This window comes from Helicoverpa armigera, chromosome 1, assembly GCF_030705265.1.
Source record: "Helicoverpa armigera isolate CAAS_96S chromosome 1, ASM3070526v1, whole genome shotgun sequence".
In the NCBI taxonomy this organism is placed as follows: Eukaryota; Metazoa; Arthropoda; class Insecta; order Lepidoptera; family Noctuidae; genus Helicoverpa; species Helicoverpa armigera.
In genome coordinates, this window is record NC_087120.1 from 16,366,691 (window position 1) to 16,386,234 (window position 19,544).

Genomic DNA, 19,544 nt, shown 5'->3' on the forward strand with positions numbered 1-19,544 from the left:
GCTGAAACCATTCGCAAAATGATTGCAGACTTACCTGCAAAACGGCATCGCGTTATGATTAATCCGCTGAATCCTTCGTTACGACCTCGTAGAAAACTTGATAAACAAAGAAGCAAGCTACTCATCAAACATCGCTCAACTGATGACCCCAAAAGCCGAAAGTTGAGATCCATTAAAGATATCAATAATGCAACGAATATGCCTCCTAAAAAAGAGGAAGATAGCAAAATATTTACCAATAAAGATGATGATGACAACAAACCTCTTAAGCCTCCAACGAGGAGACCAGTGAGGGAGGATAAGAACCGTCATTCTGAGACTATCAAACGAAAGACTGTGCTGAGCAGAGCCAAAAGAAAAATCCAGATGAAAAATTCTAGCATGGGAAAATCACTAGACCCTGATAACGCTAGTATAAACAGCACGTCACCCAACGATGGGTTTCCAAATAATGAGCCTCAAAAAATAAACGTAAATAATAGCTCATTTAGCGCCAGGCAACATTCTGGCCGGGGAGGCAACTACCAAAAAGGTAATAATAACCAACGTGAGAACTATAACCGAGGCAATGGCAGCCGCGATAACAACCGTGGAAACGGTAGTCGAGGTGGCGGTAATCAAGGAAGCGCCAACCAAGGAAACCACAGCCGAGGTAACAGCCAAGATGGCAGAGATACCAATAATAGAAACAATAACAATAGCAAAAATGATCCATCATCCACGGACGAAAATAATCCGCGAAAAAATGGAAAGACGGATAACAAAACGAATAAGTCCGTTCAATCACTTGAAGGACAACAAGATACCAATGACACAACTCAACATCAGCCTACAAGGCAAGTTGAACTCATTGAAAATGAAGCAGCAGACTCAAGATTAGATAAACCACCTTTACCTTGTAATCAAAAAGTTCCTATAGACCCTCAAAAAGGTAAATCTAGTAAAACGCGTAAGGGCAAGGGATTAAACGATTGCATAGCTATGTTAAAGCACAAGCTGGACCCTGTCCCAAATAGCAATGATCTGACTGAAAACGAAGCAGCCGATACAGCGGCCGAATCAGATACTGGTCCCGTAGCAGACCAGGGTGATCAACTCGAAAGTGCTCCTGCAGATAACGAATCTGATATTCCTGAAGTGGCTCCAAAAGATGCGCAACCAGCCACTTCCGAGGCTGCTCAGCCAGCCGCTCCCAAAAAAGTACAACCAGTTCCTCCCAAAGAGGCTCAAGCAGTCGCTCCCAAAGAGGCGCAACCAGCCCCTCCTAAAGAGGCTCAACCAGCTGCTAATACGACTGATCACGAAAGTTCTCTTTCCCAAGAAAATGAAGGTTCTAATAATAAGGCATCGACTCAACCTGCTATTCAGCCCACTGGTAGTGTGGAACCTCGCCCAGCTTTGGGCGTAACACATTCAATTGCAAATCTGGCTGCTAACCCAGCGCCTGTCCCTTACCCAGTGCTGCATCATGCTGAACAGGCCGCAATGAATTTGGCTACGAATCCAGTGGCACATGTTGCTGCCCACTTGACCTCGCACGCAGTGGTTCATCATGTGTCGAATCCTGTGGCACACCTCGCGGCGAACCTAGTCGCACAACCGATGGTCCACCCGGCTGCTCACTCCGCAGTTCTGTCAGCCGTACAACTAGCCGCTCATTCGGGAGTTCATTTAACACCTCATCAAGCCAAACAAATATCTGCTCAGTATATGAATGAAAATGCAATCGATACAAATCGATATTTCTTGCCAGGAGCCACTTTCGATCGCAAAATAGACCCAAACCCGGCAGAAGTTTTCTCCCGCTCGGTGATACCACGCGAAATGGAGTATCATTACAAAAACAATATAACTCAACAGATGGCTCTCGAGCAAGTTGCTCTCGGCCTAACTATGAATAAAGAACAAGTTATGACGCCATCAAAGGAAGGTAGTTCCAATTATAGCAGAAAACAAAAACAGGCTTCACCTAACAACACCGAACCTAAGAAGACCCCTGCTAAAAGAAAATCAACACGTCTGAAGGCATCAAATGCTCAACGTAATGTTAAAATGTTTGGATTACCACCACAAATTGAAATCATTCCACAAACATCTACAGGAATACCAATACAAAATCCCTCGCACTTGGTGGTTCCATTCCATGATCAATACGCCAGTTTAAGAATAAGCCCTGAAATTGAGAAGCAAAAGAAACGAAAACAAGCAGCTTCCGTTCAAAACGAAACAATGAAGCAATCTGAATTTTACAAAGACTCGAAATCGCCCAGAAGAGCGGAATATCACCATACTTATGATATGTCAGGAGGGCGCCTCATTGAAAACAAATCATACCAACCTGCAGCTGCAGGTCTCGAGCAGAGTTCGTTGATCGAGCAACGGGCATTTTCTGAACATCGGTCCGCTGTAGAGCAGAGAGCCGCTGCGGAACAACAGAGACTCATTGCTCAACATAGAACACGATCAGATCAGGCGTTGATGACAGAAATGAGAGCAAACCCTGAACAGAGAGCTGAACAGAGATCATACCAAGAACAAAGGTCACTATCTGAATACAGATCTCACCCTGACCATATATCGCTGCCAGAACCACTGACACTTGCAGAACAAATATCATTATTTGAACAAAGACCCTTCCGAGATCCGAGAGCTTACCCTGACCCGACTTACTCTGAGCGAAGAAACTATCCTGATCAAAGGTCTTACTCTGAACATAGGGCGCTTCACGAACAAAGGCCGTTTTCAGAATTACGATCACATGTAGAGCATAGTCTGTATACTGAACAGCGACCACATCCTGAGTCAAGGGCTTACAGTGATCAAATGGCCTACCCCGACTTGAGAGCGCATCCTGACCCGCGACACGTGGAGGCTTTGTCGCTATCCGAACAGATGGCCTACGCAGAACAGAGAGCTTATTCGGAACAAAGGCTATACTCTGGTCAGAGAGCATACGCTGAGCAACGCTCATATCCCGATCAGGCCAAATATCCCGAACAGATAATATGCTCGGAGGTAAGAACATATCCAGAACAGAGGCCATACCCTCAACAGCTTTACCCGGAACAGAGGCAGGTGCCGGAACAATTGTCTTATGCTGAAGGACCCACTCAAGAACAGATAGCATATGCAGAACACAGACTAGTTGCCGGACAAATGGCAGAGCAACCATTATCAAATGAACAAATGTTGCCTCCCGAGCATAGGCCGTTAACTAAGAGGAGATCTTCAAAAGAAAAGAAATCAGCTTCTGAACGAAGGTCTTCAAATGAGCATTGGCCACCTTATGAAATGAGACCATTAAATGAGAATTTATCCATGCAAGATAAAAAGTTATTGATTGAGCAGCACGCCGCAAGTGACTTAAGATTGTTGAATGAGCAATTAGCTGATCAAACCACATCTATTGAAAGACGTCTTTCTTCTGACCGGCGGCTGTCCAGTGAGCACCGGTTATCTACCGAAAGCCGGCACTCTAGCGAACACCGGCTATCTACCGAAAGCCGGCACTCCAATGAACATCGGATGTCTAGTGAACGGCAGCTCGCCAGTGATCTTCGAATGACTGCAGAGCGACGGCTCTCTGGTGAACCCCACCACCAAACTGAACAACACCTGTCTTGTGAACGCCGCCTCTCAAGCGAGCACACGCTCTCTGCTGAACACCCGCTTTCTAGCGAACACCGTCTGTCTAGTGAGCGCCCACTCTCTACTGAACACCGACTGTCTATTGAACGAAGGCCTTCGTTTGATCGGGGACAAACAACTGAATATAAATCAGCATATGAACATAGACCATTAACTGAAAGACGGCTTTCATATGAACGACGACCTTCATATGAACCTGTCCAACCAAGTGATCGAGCACCATCAAATGAACCAAGGCTCTCAAATGAACACAGACTTTCAAATGAAAGCAGACATACTGATGATCCGAGACTTTCAAACGAACAATATCCTATTAATGAACAGATAGTTCCAAATGAAATGGCGCGTTTTAATGAACGCGGTATCGTTAACAGCAATATTAATCAGGAAAATGAAACAAGTGACCTGAGTCGTAATCAAGAACAGTGGTCAAGAAGCCAGCAGTTGATTGATCAGAGAGCAGATGACGAACACAAACAATTCATTATGCGATCTATTGATGAAGAAACATTAAATGCAAATAGAGTGTCAGAACATAGGTCGTCTACTGAGCAAAAGCCAATAATTGATCAAGAGCTAAGAGCCCAGAATATATCCAGGAATGAGAACGAGTCATTAATAGATCAGGAAACTTATAGTGAAAGAAATTCAGAGACTGAAACTTACGGGAACGTTGGTAATCATTCAACAAGCATGTATCGCGAAAGTACTTCGACGCCTACTAACTGCGCCCACTCAGATCGTGATCTAACTAAGACACCAAGTGAACCTTATGTTGAGAGTAATTATCGTAATGTATCATCAGGTATACCAGCTGCCCATGCCAGCACTAAAGTCGGGTCCATGTTGGAGACAGGTCCTCTGGATTTGTCTGGGAGGACAGTACCAGTGCAGCGTCCCTCACCGGTACCCGTACCTCAGCCAGAAACTTCCGTAACTAGCAACTATGGCACGTATCGCACTTTAGATTTATCTAATAAAAATACGGATAGACAAACATTGGTCACTGAAACTGATATGAGAAATGTCGTTGTAGACTTACGTGTCAAAGCGCCTGCCCAGTCGGTTATCCAAATACCTGATGAAAGAATTGACATAAATTCAAAATCTATTGTGAAAAAAATTGCAAACGTTACCGACTTGACAGTTAAACGATGTGCAGATGCAGACTCGCCGAAAGATTTGTCGGTGCGGAGATCATTGAGGTCAGATTCTGTGGATAAATATGAAGAAAATATAAGTTATGAGGAGAATGAAGCTACCGACTTGTCTAACAGAGTCGTACCCGAAAATGAACCCGATGTTAGTCCACGTTCAGATTTACCAACTGATTTATCAAGTCAAAACGATGAAAATTCTGAATTACTTGACGAGCCCGAAGTTAAAGCTATTTGCGTTTCAATAGACTTGACAGCAGATGACGAAAATATGGTTGATAATCTGAATACCGAGGATGTTAAAACTAGTATAGTACCACAAAATAAACAATTTCAATCGAATGATATAAAGAAGATTGAAGCAAGTAGTGCTTCATCTGGCGGCGGCTTTGTGAACGATTATTCGAACATACATCAGTTAAATAGAAATGCACCAAATTTAAATAATGGTCCAGACACAAACACTGTACTGGATATTGCGTCACAGGCAAGGAGCTCGCACCTCTATTCTGTGGTAACAACACAGCCTGAAATGAATGTTACAAGAAACGTACTTAGTGACCCATCCTACAGTATACAAAATTCTACAAACATGCTACCGCACGCGTTAGGCTCTGCTGTAAGTGATGCAATCAGGAGCCTTCCCGTGTATACCTTACCAAACCCTGTAATGGCTTCAACTATGCATAAACATGAAAGTACGGTGCCTGTTTACACATTGGCAAACGCGTGCATATCTGTAACTAAGATAGAGTCATCTAACTCAGCAACACTAACGAATACTCTTCTCAGCATTGCGGGTACGACAATCGCAAACACTACTTCAGTTTACACACTGGCTGGTACTACTATAGGAGCACCTTTGAATTATGGAGCACCACAAAATAATAGCTCCGCGGTAGGATTGCTCACGGGCAATACCCACATAAACGCAGCTGGTTCAAGAGATCAAAATAGTAAAAACGATACAGATGCACTAAGTCAGGACGCTGCTATTTCAGCTAACAATGAAACCGTGGATCCCGAAATAGCAAGAAAGATAGCAATGTTACCAAAGGAACTTGTAGAAATTTTAGGAACCATGCCCGCTGATCACAGAAACCAACTACTTAATGTCCTACCGCAGTACGTGTCCACTTCAACGGCGTCATCAACGAACCAAGGCGAAAGTAATGTAGCGATGTACGCAAATGCCATGTCTAACCAATTCCACCAAGCATCGACTTCGAGTCATATGGTTGCTGCAGAACATGACAGCTTATTAAACATGCAGGGGTTCATGCCCAATTACCAATTACAATCAAATAATCAGCAATGTACAACTCAGTTCTTGAGTTCGTTTAATATTGATAAAAATCTACCCATGACATATATTCAACAACTACAAGTGCCGCCTCCTCCGCCGCCGACGCAGCAGGCGCAACAACTGCTGCAGCAGCAATCACAGGCGTTGCTGCAGCCGCAACCACAGCCAATGCTGCAGCCGCAACCACAGCCAATGCTGCAGCCGCAACCACAGCCAATGCTGCAGCCGCAATCACAGGCATTGCTGCAACCGCAACTGCAGGCATCGCTGCAACCACAACCACAGCCATCACTGCAGTCGCAAACTCAGCAACTACTGCAGTCGCAAACTCAGCAACTGCTGCAGTCTCAACCGCAGCAACTGTTGCAGTCGCAGTCACAGGCACTGCTGCATTCGCAACCGCAGCAACTGCTGCAGCCGCAAACACAGTCATTGCTGCAGTCGCAACCGCAGCCATCACTGCAGCCGCAATCACAGGCATTGCTGCAGGCGCAATCACAGGCGTTGCTGCAGGCGCAATCACAGGCATTGCTGCAGCCGCAAACACAGCCATTGCTGCAGTCGCAACAGCAGCAACTTCTGCACTCGCAACAACAGCAACTGCTGCAGTCGCAATCACAGCAACTGCTTCAGTCGCAGTCACAGCCACTGCTGCAGTCACCGCCACTGCTGCAGTTGCAACAGCAGGCACAACTGCAGTCGCCGCCATTGCTGCAGTCGCAACAGCAGCCACAACTGCAGTTGCAACAGCAGCCACAACTACAGTCGCCACCACTGTTGCAGACGCAATCACAACTGCATCCCCAATTACTTCAGCAGCCTCAGCTGCATCCACAACTTCAAAACCAGCAACATTTACAACCACATCCAAGTCAGCCACAGGGACAGTTACAGCCCCAACAGATACAACAGATGTCGCAGTATTCCATGCGGCCTCCCCCTCCACCGCCCCCTCCTCCACCACCCCCACCCTCTAAAAATACCTTTATTCCACCATTGCCGCCAAATCCACCACCGCCATTGTATCCGTCACTCTTACCAGTGATAAAAGAAGACGATAGCACGGACGAAGATGTCAAACCCCCGGTGATGCCCGTGGAAGTAAAAGAAGATATGGATGCGGAAAATAGAGAAAGTGAAACTAAATATCAACCAGGCACGTCGACAGAGCCACAAAATGACAATGAAAGCCAAAATTCGAATGACGATAGAGTTATTGATTTGACGGAAGATGAAAATTCACCTAGAAGTGATGACTCTTCTAACGTTGCGGAAGACCTGACTAAGCCCGTAATTCCTTCGCAACAAATAAATAACTACGTCGCTTTAGTGATTACACCGAAGCAGAAAACTCTTAATGATAAAACAGCAAGCCTAAGAGCAGTACGTATTAAAGCGCCGTCTGAACGCAAGAAATCTTTAACTGAGAACTCAAATCAAAACCAGTCAAATAGTGAAACAGAAGTTACTTTAATAAGAAAATCTGCAGTTGGAGAAGCTATTCGACCAACCCCAAAAGCTGCAGAAGAACGAAAAGTAGTAAAGTGCCTAGAATCTCTCGTTGAACGACCATCTTTAACAAATACCTTAACGGAGACAAGGCCAGTACCTATTATTGATCAAGGTCAGGGTTCAGAAGAGGAAGATAACAAAATTTTGCAGTGGAAAATATCATTAGCTATTCAGCAAGCTGAAATAAGCAGCACTCAACAGAACAATAAAAATAAAGCACTACCGTTTAAACCTGTAACTACAGTTCCACCCACAGGACTAAAATTGAGCACCGAAAGAACAGTTAACGACGAATTATCACCACCTTTACCTGCCGAACCCGTAGTAATCAAAACAGACAAAGACTCCAGTCTCGACAAAACAATTCAGAAGCCAAGCAATGTAACATCGTCAATATCAAGACAAGCTAACCAAGTTGAAAGGTCCCAACATACTGAAACTGTAAATACTAAATTAATGGAAGAAACTCGCCGATTAAAAACCGCAGTTGACAATAAAATCTCGAACATCAGCAATTTAGTCAGAAATAATATAGTTGTAGAAAATATAAGTTTAGAACAAATGCCGATACCTAAAATGCGACATGAACCAGTAATAGTTAAACAGGATATTGCACCCGATGGTGAAGAGTCTGATGACGACGTCTCGCTTGCAATTATAGTGAAAAACCGTGATCAAAACAAAAATAATACGCAAACCGCTACAGTACCGGAAACCAGACCAGTTAACAATAACACACTGGAAAATAAAATGAAGGAACAGAAAGTATTGAAAGAATCCACAAACAATTTAAGCAAAGAAGGAACTAATGAATCAAGTGCTTATGTTAATAAGCATGAAATTATCTGTCACGACCGTAACAGGACAAACTTACTAGGAAAAGATAAATCGACTACACACATCGAGGAGTGTTCGACAGAAAATGCTCATAAACAGTCTAAGAAAAGTGGTACACATTCTAATTGTGAAATAAATATTGATAAACTTCAAAAGACAATTAGTAATGTGACGAAAGAAAATGATACTGTGGCAGCTGAGAAAATTATTACAGAAAAGATTGCAACCTCGGCCGAATTGCAGACGAAAGAACCTCAGGCTGTAAACTTGATGACGTGCCAGCAAACTACTTTGTCGAAAACTAGTGACAAAGGCGAAAATAGATCTACCACTAAGTCGTCAGAAACTGATGACCGGTGCGACAATATCACGATGAACAGCCAAAAAGACAAACATAAGAAGAAAACTAGTTTTAGTGCATCATCGATCCAAGTATCCTCTGAATCGGGCAATCAGAAGCTCGATGACGTCAAATGTTTGGATAAGACAAAAGTATTAATAGACAATCAAACTGAAAACACAAATATAGGCATTAAAACAAGTGGCACTATGGACGGGTCAAATAATTTCAAATCAAATGTAGATGACAGTGTTCAACAAGTAGACCACATTGAAAAGAACAAAAAAGCAAGTGACAGTCTTGCGAGTGATTTGCAACTCTGTACTGAAGTAGACGAAAACAGCTTGACGCCACTGCGGCGCAGTCGGCGAGGTAAATCCATGTTCTTGGACAGCGTTTCTGAGACTGATAAAGTTGAAGTGCTTGAAGTTTCTTTGGAACATAAGGCGCCTCTGACTAAAAAACAACTTATATTCTCTAAATTGTTGCTAGATGAAGAAATTCAGAGCGGACCACAAGCTCACTCTACACCTGAAAAAAGCTTAGTCACCGTCAACCGTGCTGAAACGCATGAAAACCTTACACTTACTAGGATTACTCCACCTGTAAGCGATGTAGCTGCAGAAGAAACTCAGGAACATGATCAGGGTAAATCTAAACGAACGAAAAGAAAGAAATCGACTCAATTAAAACGTAAAGGCAAAAAAAGGAAATCGTTTGAACTACATAAAAAACAGGAGCTCTCTCAGAAAATAAAGAAAAAGTCGAGAGTTAGAGTACAGTCCGAGAGTTCTCTTAGTATTGATCTAGGACAACAAAAGTCTAGTACAGAAAATAAAGAACAAAATCTTCACACTCATAAAACAATAGAAACCAGTCACAGTGATAAAAAGGATTTAGAGGCGACTTTTGATAAATTAAAATCCGTATCCGACATCCCTTCTCCAAATGAAAAATTAATTACTTCAGGAGAAAAAAGAAAAATTGACGATTCGGCCATTAATGATAGTCAAACTCCTAAAACAAAGAGGCTTAAATTCTTAGAAAACAGTGAAGAAAACTTGGACGATTACACTTTAAAATCAAAATGCAAGGATAAACTGCCTACAACATTAGAAAAGCGCCCCACTTGCTACATGCCGGCAGCGAGACGAACACGGTCCAAGTCTGTCATAGTTAAATCTACGTCAACTGAATTTTATGACCCTTATGATATTGATTTGGACGACATGATAGAAAAACCCGAATCGTTCAGGAGCAAGCTTAATGTTACAGATAAAAGTTTACATAGTTTTAAAATACAAAACCAAAATAAATGTAAAAGTAAAACAGAACCCAGCAAAACTCATACTCCAGTCAAGAAGCCATCAAAACATTCTGATTACTCTGCTCATCTTGAGGAGAAACCCGCTGTTTGTACCAAGGCCCACGTTACTGATTCAGATGATTCCTCTAAAAGTGACGTTCCTTTAAAGAAATATATAGAACAAAAAGAAAGGAAAAGTCTTAATTCTAGTAAAACTGCATCCAGTAAGCGTTTCAATAATAAACAAAATATTAAAGTAAACAAAGATTATAAGAAAACTCGACGAACTCTTACTCATCTGAATGATGTTAATAAATCCAGTACTCCTAATGATGCCGAAGAACTAAGATCTGAAAAGTTTATGGAAAGCTTTGGTTTCTTCTCACAAAGAAAGCCTCGTAAATCTAATTTATTGGCGTCTAAAAAGATATCTGAAACATTCCATATAATCGCCAATGAGAGTGATGACGCTTACTTTGGTTCGAAAAAACGGACGACCAAGCGATCGCTACAAAATGAAAATAAGAGAATTGGTGGGGATGCCAGAACAAGACGACTTATTACAACAAAAAGAAATATCAAGAGAATTACGAAGACTAAGAAGAAGGTGTTCTTGCCGCCCATACCAAGCTTTTGTCGCCTATGTAAAAAAGAATTTGGGAGGCCCGATAACTTTTTACGACATCAAATGACAGTATTACATGTATCAAGATTGTCCGAGTTAGAATTAAAAATGAGAACGATTCCCATAATTGAGAAACCCAATTACCTTATAGAGTACAAGCAACAGCTAGATCGAATTAAAATGCTTACGAAAAAGCTAGCCATGCGGAAAAAGAATTCCAAATACGCCAAAATAAAAATTCCTTCTTTAAATAAAATTTTAGCTAAAGTAAACAAAAAAGTGAGGGAACAACAACTTGCTCAACGACCTCAAGTGCTGAGTCGGGACGAAGCGCTTTTCTTGGACTGCTGTCAGCTACTGAAGGCCAACAAGAGTGAAGTTAATCCTAGCGAGAAGGCAGAATTTGCTAGTGCGGCCAATCACTTCCCGTGTTCCGAGTCAACAGTCAAAGAATTTGATTTACTGGAAAAACCTATTAAAGGCGATGGCGATGTAGATTCTATTACAGCTAAAAATATTCTTGAAAGCGAAGAAGTAAAAAATTTGGAAAAGGATTTAATCTCGGGTCTCAAAGAAGCTGCTAATGCTAGCTCACTAAAACCAAAAGTTGTACGCAGTGTTAGTGACGTTGGGCTGGATCAGACTGATGACGATCATATAGTTTATCCTAATGCAAAACCTGAGGAACCAAGTCCTGAGCAAATTGAGCCCTACCCACCATCAAATCCCACTAAAGCGAAAAAACAAGAACCTAAAGCGAAAATGTATCCTGACATCATAGATCCTATAGACATGTTTGAAGACAAATTCGATAAAATTAAACGAAAATGTAGATCCCAGGCGGCGGCGGCAAAACAAACACAACCTCCTATTGAGAACCGGCCTAGGTAAGTGTATATGACAAACAGGAAACTGTTTAACTATATTAGTAAAATTGGTATCTAATAATCATCTTGTTTCAGTTACAAATGTCGGAAGAAGTCGGAGAAGAAGAAAGCCAAGAAAAATTCAAAGAAAAGTCATCAAAGCTCACAGGTGCTTACAAAAGGCGCCTTGAAAGGTTTCGACGGAATCAAGGTATCTATCCCAACATCAGATATTAACATGTCTGCTATCGTACCGTCTCTAACGCCGAAGAAGAAGAAAAAGACTAGTTCTAAAAACAAAAGGGAAAAGGTTTCTGAGTTCAGCGGAACATATGACAGTCAACGAAATGCTGGAAATGGCACCACCTCGCAAAAAGAAGTTGATGTGTATGAGTTTATGGACAATGAAGAAGCAGTTTTTGAATTCAGACCTTCGACGTTAATGGAAAGATTTAAAAGCATAAGTTATAAGGAAACCCCCGGAACATCCAAAGCTAAGCAAGCAGCTGATGAAGTGGACGAGTCTAGTGACAGTGCTTCGGACGGTGACGATTTCGTTTACATGTCTGATGATTACGTTTGTAGTGACGATGAAACTGAAAACAGCCTGATGTCTTGTGAACTCAGCAATGGCAAGGTCGGCAGTGAATTCAAGAAGAATATATCTCCGTTAAAACGTAAAGACGCGGTAGAGAAAAATGCTGTTATGGGCAAAATATTTAAACACAACGCAGTGCGCACTGATAAGAAGAGTACGAAGATAAAAGAGACTGCTAAACCAAAGGCAAACCTAGACCAATTATTTGACAGCTTACTTGAGGAAGAGCTGAGCACGTCTGCGTTAAATAAGGAAGCAGAATCACCCAAACATGAAGATATTATCCTATCGAAAAAACCAGATCATGCATCCTCTAAACATGACAAGTACAACCATACGCTCTCCAGCAGAGATGACACCTCTACAAGAAAATCAAAAAGCCCAACACGTAAACATAGTGTATCGCCCCCGAAAGAATTCGAACGACCATCCCTTATAGATTATGGACCATCAACTTCGAAAGCAGCAGCCCTAGATTTTGGACCTAGCACATCTAAAAAACGTGACATAATTTTGCCAAAAGACTTTAAACCTCACTTACCGAAGAAACACGAGATACCGTCATTGAAGAAACACGAATCATCACAAAAGTACACGAGTGTTAGAGATGACGAACCTGAACTGTCCAAAAATCAAGTTATATTTACTAAGAAACGTGAATCGAAAGAAAAATTATTAAAAGAAATGTCACCACCGAGTAAATTAGATGAAGGTATCAGTACTAGCTACGATTACAACGCCGACGTGTTCGAGCAGATACAATACGATGATATGGGAGTAGCGAGGCAGAGGGCACGCCGGAAATGTACCGTGGGGAAACAGAATGTGCTGGCCGAGACTTGGAGTTCGGAGTCCGAGCCTGACGGCGTGCCGCCGCGGCCCAACAGCGCCGAGTCCGTGGTGATGAGCTCAGCCCGCAGGAAGAAGGGCAGGAAACGAGATGGACATCATGCTAGCACGCGGCGAGTCAACCGGCACATTTCCTTTAAAAAACAAGATTCTGAAGTGAGATCGCATCGCAAAACGAGCACTGAAGCTGGTCCCAGTCGAGTGAACGGCGCCTCGGACACGGGGGTTAGCGTCGACCCGTACGAGGCGCCGGCAGCATCGACGTCGTCGGCGCGGCCTCGCACCACGGCCTACTACAACTGGTCGTCGGAGGGCGACGAGGAGTCGGAGCGGCTGCAGCAGCACGGCTGGATCGTCGGCGACAGCCACAAGAAGCTCGTCACCATGCTCGCGCACGCCAAGGGCCGCAAGAATAATCATGACGACAAACGACACTTCGTTGAGTAAGAGTTTTAGTTTATTTTACTTTGTAAGGTTAGATTATATTAATCTTGTATATACTGTACATAATATTCTAGGTCTTTAAAAAATGTAAAATTTCGACCAGAAATTTATAAAGCTACATATAATTAACTTCATTATTGTAAATATGTACATTATAGAGTATTTAGTTAAATTTCTGATTGAATTGTTTATTTAGCGAATTTGCATTAATTTTAGTATTTGTTGGTTTAGTGACAAGGGCATTTTTAGTTTATACGCGTTGTCTGTTGTAGAATTTTATTGTACCAGGTAATTAGTAAGTTTGTCCACATGAGTTGATTTTGGCTGTCGACGACAAGTGCCATTTGGTTTGGGAATCAAGACTAAAGAAATTGATCTCTTGAGCAATTGGTAACTCACTGACCTAGTCGCTAACACAAAGTGACGGACAGTTGAGCTAATTAGTTTTTGTAGAAAGCTGCGTACCAAGAAATAATCTTGAAAATAACCTGTTGTTAATCCCATAAATGTATATGTAGTCAATTCAATAAGTACATGTACGTGTGTGCTCTTTCAATTAATAAAATAATAATTAAAGCTTGGTCATAAATGTTGCACTTTATTCGCGATTGCAATTTTCACGTGATAACCACTTTTTTAGAAACTTAGTATTTGTACATGTATTCAAATGAAACGATTTCAATTTAAAAGTAGTTAAGTATCGATAAAACATAAGTGTTTACGTGAATATACTAATGTGAAAATTACTAATAATAATCTACATAGATTTGTTCATGATAGTATTGACTAAAAATGCCTCCTGTCCCTAATTAATTATGTAGTCAATAACTAGAAAATCAATGGGGTGTTTGACTTTCATCAAAAATGTTTACTAGAGCAAATAAATGCTATATTCAATATGTGTTAGAAGTTTCCACTATTGCTTGTCCTTTCCAAAAAGCAGTCAAATACCCTGTTCTCATGAAACACTATAGATTCTTCAAAGAGCATAATAAGTAATGTTACTTTAATTACGCATTTGAGTAGAAGAATTCGTTTTGAGAATCTAAATTGCAAGTTGTGTTATTGACTGATTGTCTTGAGTAGTTAGTGATGTTGTACGATTGTCTAGCGAGGCTGGTACCGGGGTCCTATGCGTGTGCGTCACTCTGTGTTCACTTCAGTTTGCTTGACTTTACATGAAATTGTTGCGTCAGTTATTGTTTATCTAGTCCAATAAGGAAAGACTAAATACCCCGTTATCAGCTTCAGTACATGTGATGTTAATTCCAATATTATGTTAATATAAATGAAGACTTTTTATTTTCGATTATTATGTTCAAATGAAAATGTAATGATTTCAATTTATTTAATAATTCAAATTAATGAATGAATTAATTATTTTTTGTTTATGAATCAGGTGAATTTTATTATGTAATAATTCAAATTAATGAATCAATTTATTATTTTTTGTTTATGAATCAGGTGATCATAATTCAATAAAGCTCAATGTTAATTTTTCATTGCATACTGGTTGGTACTTTGGCATATTTATATGAAAAAGTTCTTATATTGTTCTTATATTTATGTTTTAAAAGAGAGTTATGTTTCTTTTCTTTCGGAAATTATGTTTATTTTCATGGGGTTTACATGTGATTGTGTTCAACATTCTGTTTCGGTCAAAATTATGTTTTAAAATGTACTAAAAATAGTTTTCACCAAATTGATGTAAAATAGAAAAAATAAATAATCAAATTTTCTATTACCGGGAATAATAAGATATACCTTCACCATATCAGGTGCGCTTGAAAGGGACAATGTGTAGAAACATGTCTATCCTCCAACAGACTGAAACTATACTCCACTTAGTTAGGTATTTAACTAAAATTATGATAATCTCCTTATCTTGATATGAATATTCTTATTTAAATTAAAATGGAGTATAGTGTCATCGGAAGAGCCTTATTTTTCACAATAGTCAGGTCAGATGTTGATGAAATCCTTCAAAGGAAGCTAAAGGAAGCTTTTCTATCAAAAATAATAAATTCGAATTGTTATACTCGAGTAATCGGTCAGTCTAAAATGAGAGTCCCATTGTGATTGTTCCATTACTTCTCAATCCCATACATTTGGAGTTAGGTGCCATAGTTACAAGTTTTCAAATGAGGTGCTTCCGATGACACTAGATTTAAGATCTGTTGGTGGCAGACATGTGGTCCTTTTCAAGTCAGATATTGTCTTTTGTGCATACACAGTTTGGCTTAAAAGGTGGGGTCAAAATGCAAAATCTAGAGTCCCCATGCTTACAGCAGACAAGGATACCCCATGTAAGTTTCGCAATTTTGTGTAGCTTTCCAGTTAAAATAGAATATCCGAATATAATTGAAAGCACACCAATAATACTGTAGATTGTTGGCGTGAAAATTCTAGTTAAAGTGTCACCGCAATTTAGGAAATCCTGAAAAACGGTGAAAATGTGTACATGAGGTATCTTTGCGAGGAATCTATAATTTGTGGTACGAAACCACCTTTTGGACTACCCTGTAAAATTTACTATTGTAGTAGAAATTAATGTTGTAGTAAAATGACCCAAAAATTGTAAAAGTTGCCCTTAAAGTAATTATTATATTCTCGATGACGTATAATTCTGTTGTATGTTTATTCGTCCCCTATTTTCCTTTTCCCGTATTTTTATCTTTGAATCCGGATAACGACAAATATGCGCACAAATGAATAAACTCAGGCGCAGAAAGAAAAACTTTGTCGTAGTGACCTATTTCATTATGTAAATTATTTTCATGTAATGCTATATCTTCATGTCTACTCTCACTCAGACTCATCACGTTTCTTTCTTTCGAACCTTTTTTCTAGGCGTAATGTTAGATATAAAATTAAATATTTGTAACTATAATCAGTATAATCTCATTTGAACTTGGTATAGTTTAAATAGATTAATTCATAAGTCCTACTAGTCAATCAGTATGTATCAAGTGTTGCACTAAACTCACGTTGAATTTTAACAGTTGAAATGAGATAACACTGCTATAGACCGCCAGTGCGGATTCGTCCCACTTATAATTGAGCTACTTTTTGTTTTAAATGTTGTTTGTGTTAATAATAATATAAACAAATAAATGTATACCAAGAAGTGTATATCTTTATTATTTGTAAAAAGTGTGTATAGCACAATCCATATAAACTCTTTTGCAAAAAAAAACAGGCACTTAAGAAAATCTTGGTTTAAGGGCTTCATATCAGTTGAAATAGGTTTTTTGTGGTTGGAATTTATTAGTAGCGGGTAAAAGGTTAGGGTGACGACCGCAAGAGTGAAAATTCAAATTTGGAATACACTCTTGCGCACCCCACTGAACCTTTAGACGCTAGTAATATCTTCCAGTTACTGAAAACTTATTAAAGCAAATATAAAGTTTTTAAAACCAATTTTCTCTTAAGTCCACGTTTTCATTGCAAAAGAGTGTAGGTACTTGTCACTCTTGAGAGTGAAAAGACATTGACGACCTCGCTGGCGGAATGGTCACGAAGCCGAAATACCGAACCTGAGCTCCCGGGTTCGATTCTCGGTATGGTCAACATTGGTGTGATGAGCATGCTTGTTGGCCGTGGTCTGGGTGTTATAATATTTAGTTTATCAGTTGTATCAGCGCCCATGACACAAGTTAATAACTTACAAACCACATGGTACTGACTTACATATCAGGACAAACTTCAAAGCAATGATGTCTATATTCCTTTTGCTAACAAGAAACAAGCTAACTCAAGTCTCTATAATATTCATCTACAAACGAAAGGTTCCTATAAAAGTTTGCTCTAACGGCTAATGCATTAGTAAGTTCTTGAAGACCTTAGTGTTCTTACTACAAAAACTTAACCATGTGTCAAACACATGTCTAAAAAAGTGTGGTTCCAAAATAGACCTTATTTCAAGGTCTCAATTTGTCATTTTTTTAGACAAGGCATAAACTGACGTTTAAAAGTTTTTGTGGTAAGACGGTAAAGGTCTAACTTTTACTACTTACAAACGATTATAATACAATGGTAAGTATAAGTTTCTCTGGATCTACAACATCTGCATCATCTCGAGCTACGTGCCTCGTGCCACACGCGATTGCAGTCTATAAGCCTGAGCGTAAGAACATGGCTACTTACGTAAGTAGACAGATCTGAGACGGCCTCATTATAATAGGCACCTAAGTCCCGTACCCATGGGAAAGTATTTATAACTAAATACATAAAGCTGGGAACGCTATCTTGCAGAGTTCATCTCACACTCTTGAAATTCTCGTTGTTCATCAACAATATTGATCAACTTTATGCTGGCATGCATACGTAGCTGCCCTTGCGTTTGTGCAGTTATACTACCTACTGCACTGCTCTGCAGTAAGACCCAGTTGCACCATTTACCTATAATTATAACCAGCCGTACCTACACTTGCCGACCATAGATCAAATCGGCGATTTGACGACCGAAAATGGTTCAGTTATCGTTATACCTAGCTAAATGGTGCAACGAGCGTTAGCAACAAGTGTTCTTTTGTTATTTAAATAGAGTAAGTATTTAACAGGTATTTTACCCAAATCTATGATTACCTGGTAATTCAAAAGATATTGATGTTCTACGAAAGCGCTACCTAGTGCTATTTTTGTTTATTTTACCTACCACTTCACGCGCCTAATATAAAGTAGCTAGGCAACCAGTAGTTGGGTATTACGTGGCACCTAAGTATTTTAAGGTAAATAATCTCATCTTAAGGCCCGATAAATTAATTGATTGGTCTCGGCTGCCATTTAAAATTATAGTCGTTAAGGGTAGTCAGAAGCTAAGTCTGACAGCCGGTCTTACCAAGGAGTATCAGGTTGCCGGGTAACTGGGTTGAGGACTTCAGATCGGCAGTCGCTCCATGTGACACATTGGCACTCAACTGAATCCGGTTAGGCTGGAAGTTGACTAGGGCTAAAGGCTAGGCAGATGATGAGTAGGTAACCGTAGCAGTACGTACCATCTGCCTATGCTACTCTGCAAACGGCGAAGTTTGCCGCAGTCGAAGAGCCCTACATTTTTTTTAGGCACCCTAAACCATAGAATTACTTATCCAATCCTATTGTATACCTACGTTTAGCTAGAAGGCTTAAAATAAAACAACAAAATCAGCACAACCATCGTTTTATTTCCTATCAGTTATTACTTAACATCGTCACTTCCTATAAACCCTAGCTCTGGCCGTGAGCGCGACGCCCACCACCAGCACCATGACGCACGCCGCTATGAGCACCGGTATGAAGATGTCCACCAGCTGTAGGCTGCTCAGCAGTCGCTCTGTCAGCTCGTCTACGAACTCGTGGGGCAGATCTATAGCCTGAAAAAGAATAATAAGTTAGTAAGTACGTGTTTAGGGCTTATAAAGAATTCGTATGTAAGTATAATGACATGGTAGGAAAGTAAAAACTTTACATTGAATAGAAAAAAAAATTGTAGTATCACTACAATCTACACAGAACCCTAAAATGTAGGTACGTAGTTTTTTGTCTGTAGATATCTATGTCCGTAAATAACATAGCTAGGTTCACAGCTCAACCTCAAAATTATTTATTCAACTAAAGCTGTTATGCTTGATTTCTAATTAACTTCGTTTAAATTCAAAATTAAATCAATGATTTTGTAAATTACTAAATGTGAACTAAAACAGACTAAACCCGTGAATTCGAATAGCAGTAACAAACAATTTACACAGCTGCGTAATGCTATAGATTGTTCACTAGGCGTCCAAATAGCGAACATTCATTATTGTCATCGACAACAGTTCCCCACATTGTAAATAACATCATTAACAAAAGTTTAAAGAATAAAACCAATCCTTTTTATAAATAAGACATCTACAAATTCAATTACATTATCAGTGCTTCAATTTAGTTCCTAACTACAACAGACATGCAAGACTTTTAGTATGAAGCAATCAATATATAATAGTTCGTAATTTTCCTTTCATTGAATGGAGTCTCATACAATGTTTAAGAATGGCTTTCAAATATTCACTCGGAGCAACAAGTAGCTTGCCGCT

General features: G+C 40.2%; 2 protein-coding genes across 3 annotated transcripts in view; one reads left to right on the top strand and one right to left on the bottom strand.

The window, feature by feature from the left end:
• The window catches only part of LOC110372472 (uncharacterized), a 41,430-nt gene extending 24,812 nt beyond the window's left edge, over window positions 1-16,618 (top strand). For both annotated transcript variants that reach the window (XM_064036370.1, XM_064036364.1), the window contains 2 exons: window positions 2-11,618; window positions 11,694-16,618. In XM_064036370.1, coding sequence (XP_063892440.1) covers window positions 2-11,618; window positions 11,694-13,491 — 13,415 coding nt within the window. In that variant the 3' untranslated portion in view covers window positions 13,492-16,618. The remainder of the gene's footprint in view (window position 1; window positions 11,619-11,693) is intronic.
• A 2,015-nt stretch (window positions 16,619-18,633) lies between these two features.
• Window positions 18,634-19,544, bottom strand: part of LOC110372460 (sensory neuron membrane protein 2) — a 72,948-nt gene continuing 72,037 nt past the window's right edge. The window contains exon 10 of the mRNA XM_021329198.3: window positions 18,634-18,842. Within this exon, the coding sequence (XP_021184873.2) occupies window positions 18,681-18,842 (162 nt within the window). The 3' untranslated portion in view covers window positions 18,634-18,680. The remainder of the gene's footprint in view (window positions 18,843-19,544) is intronic.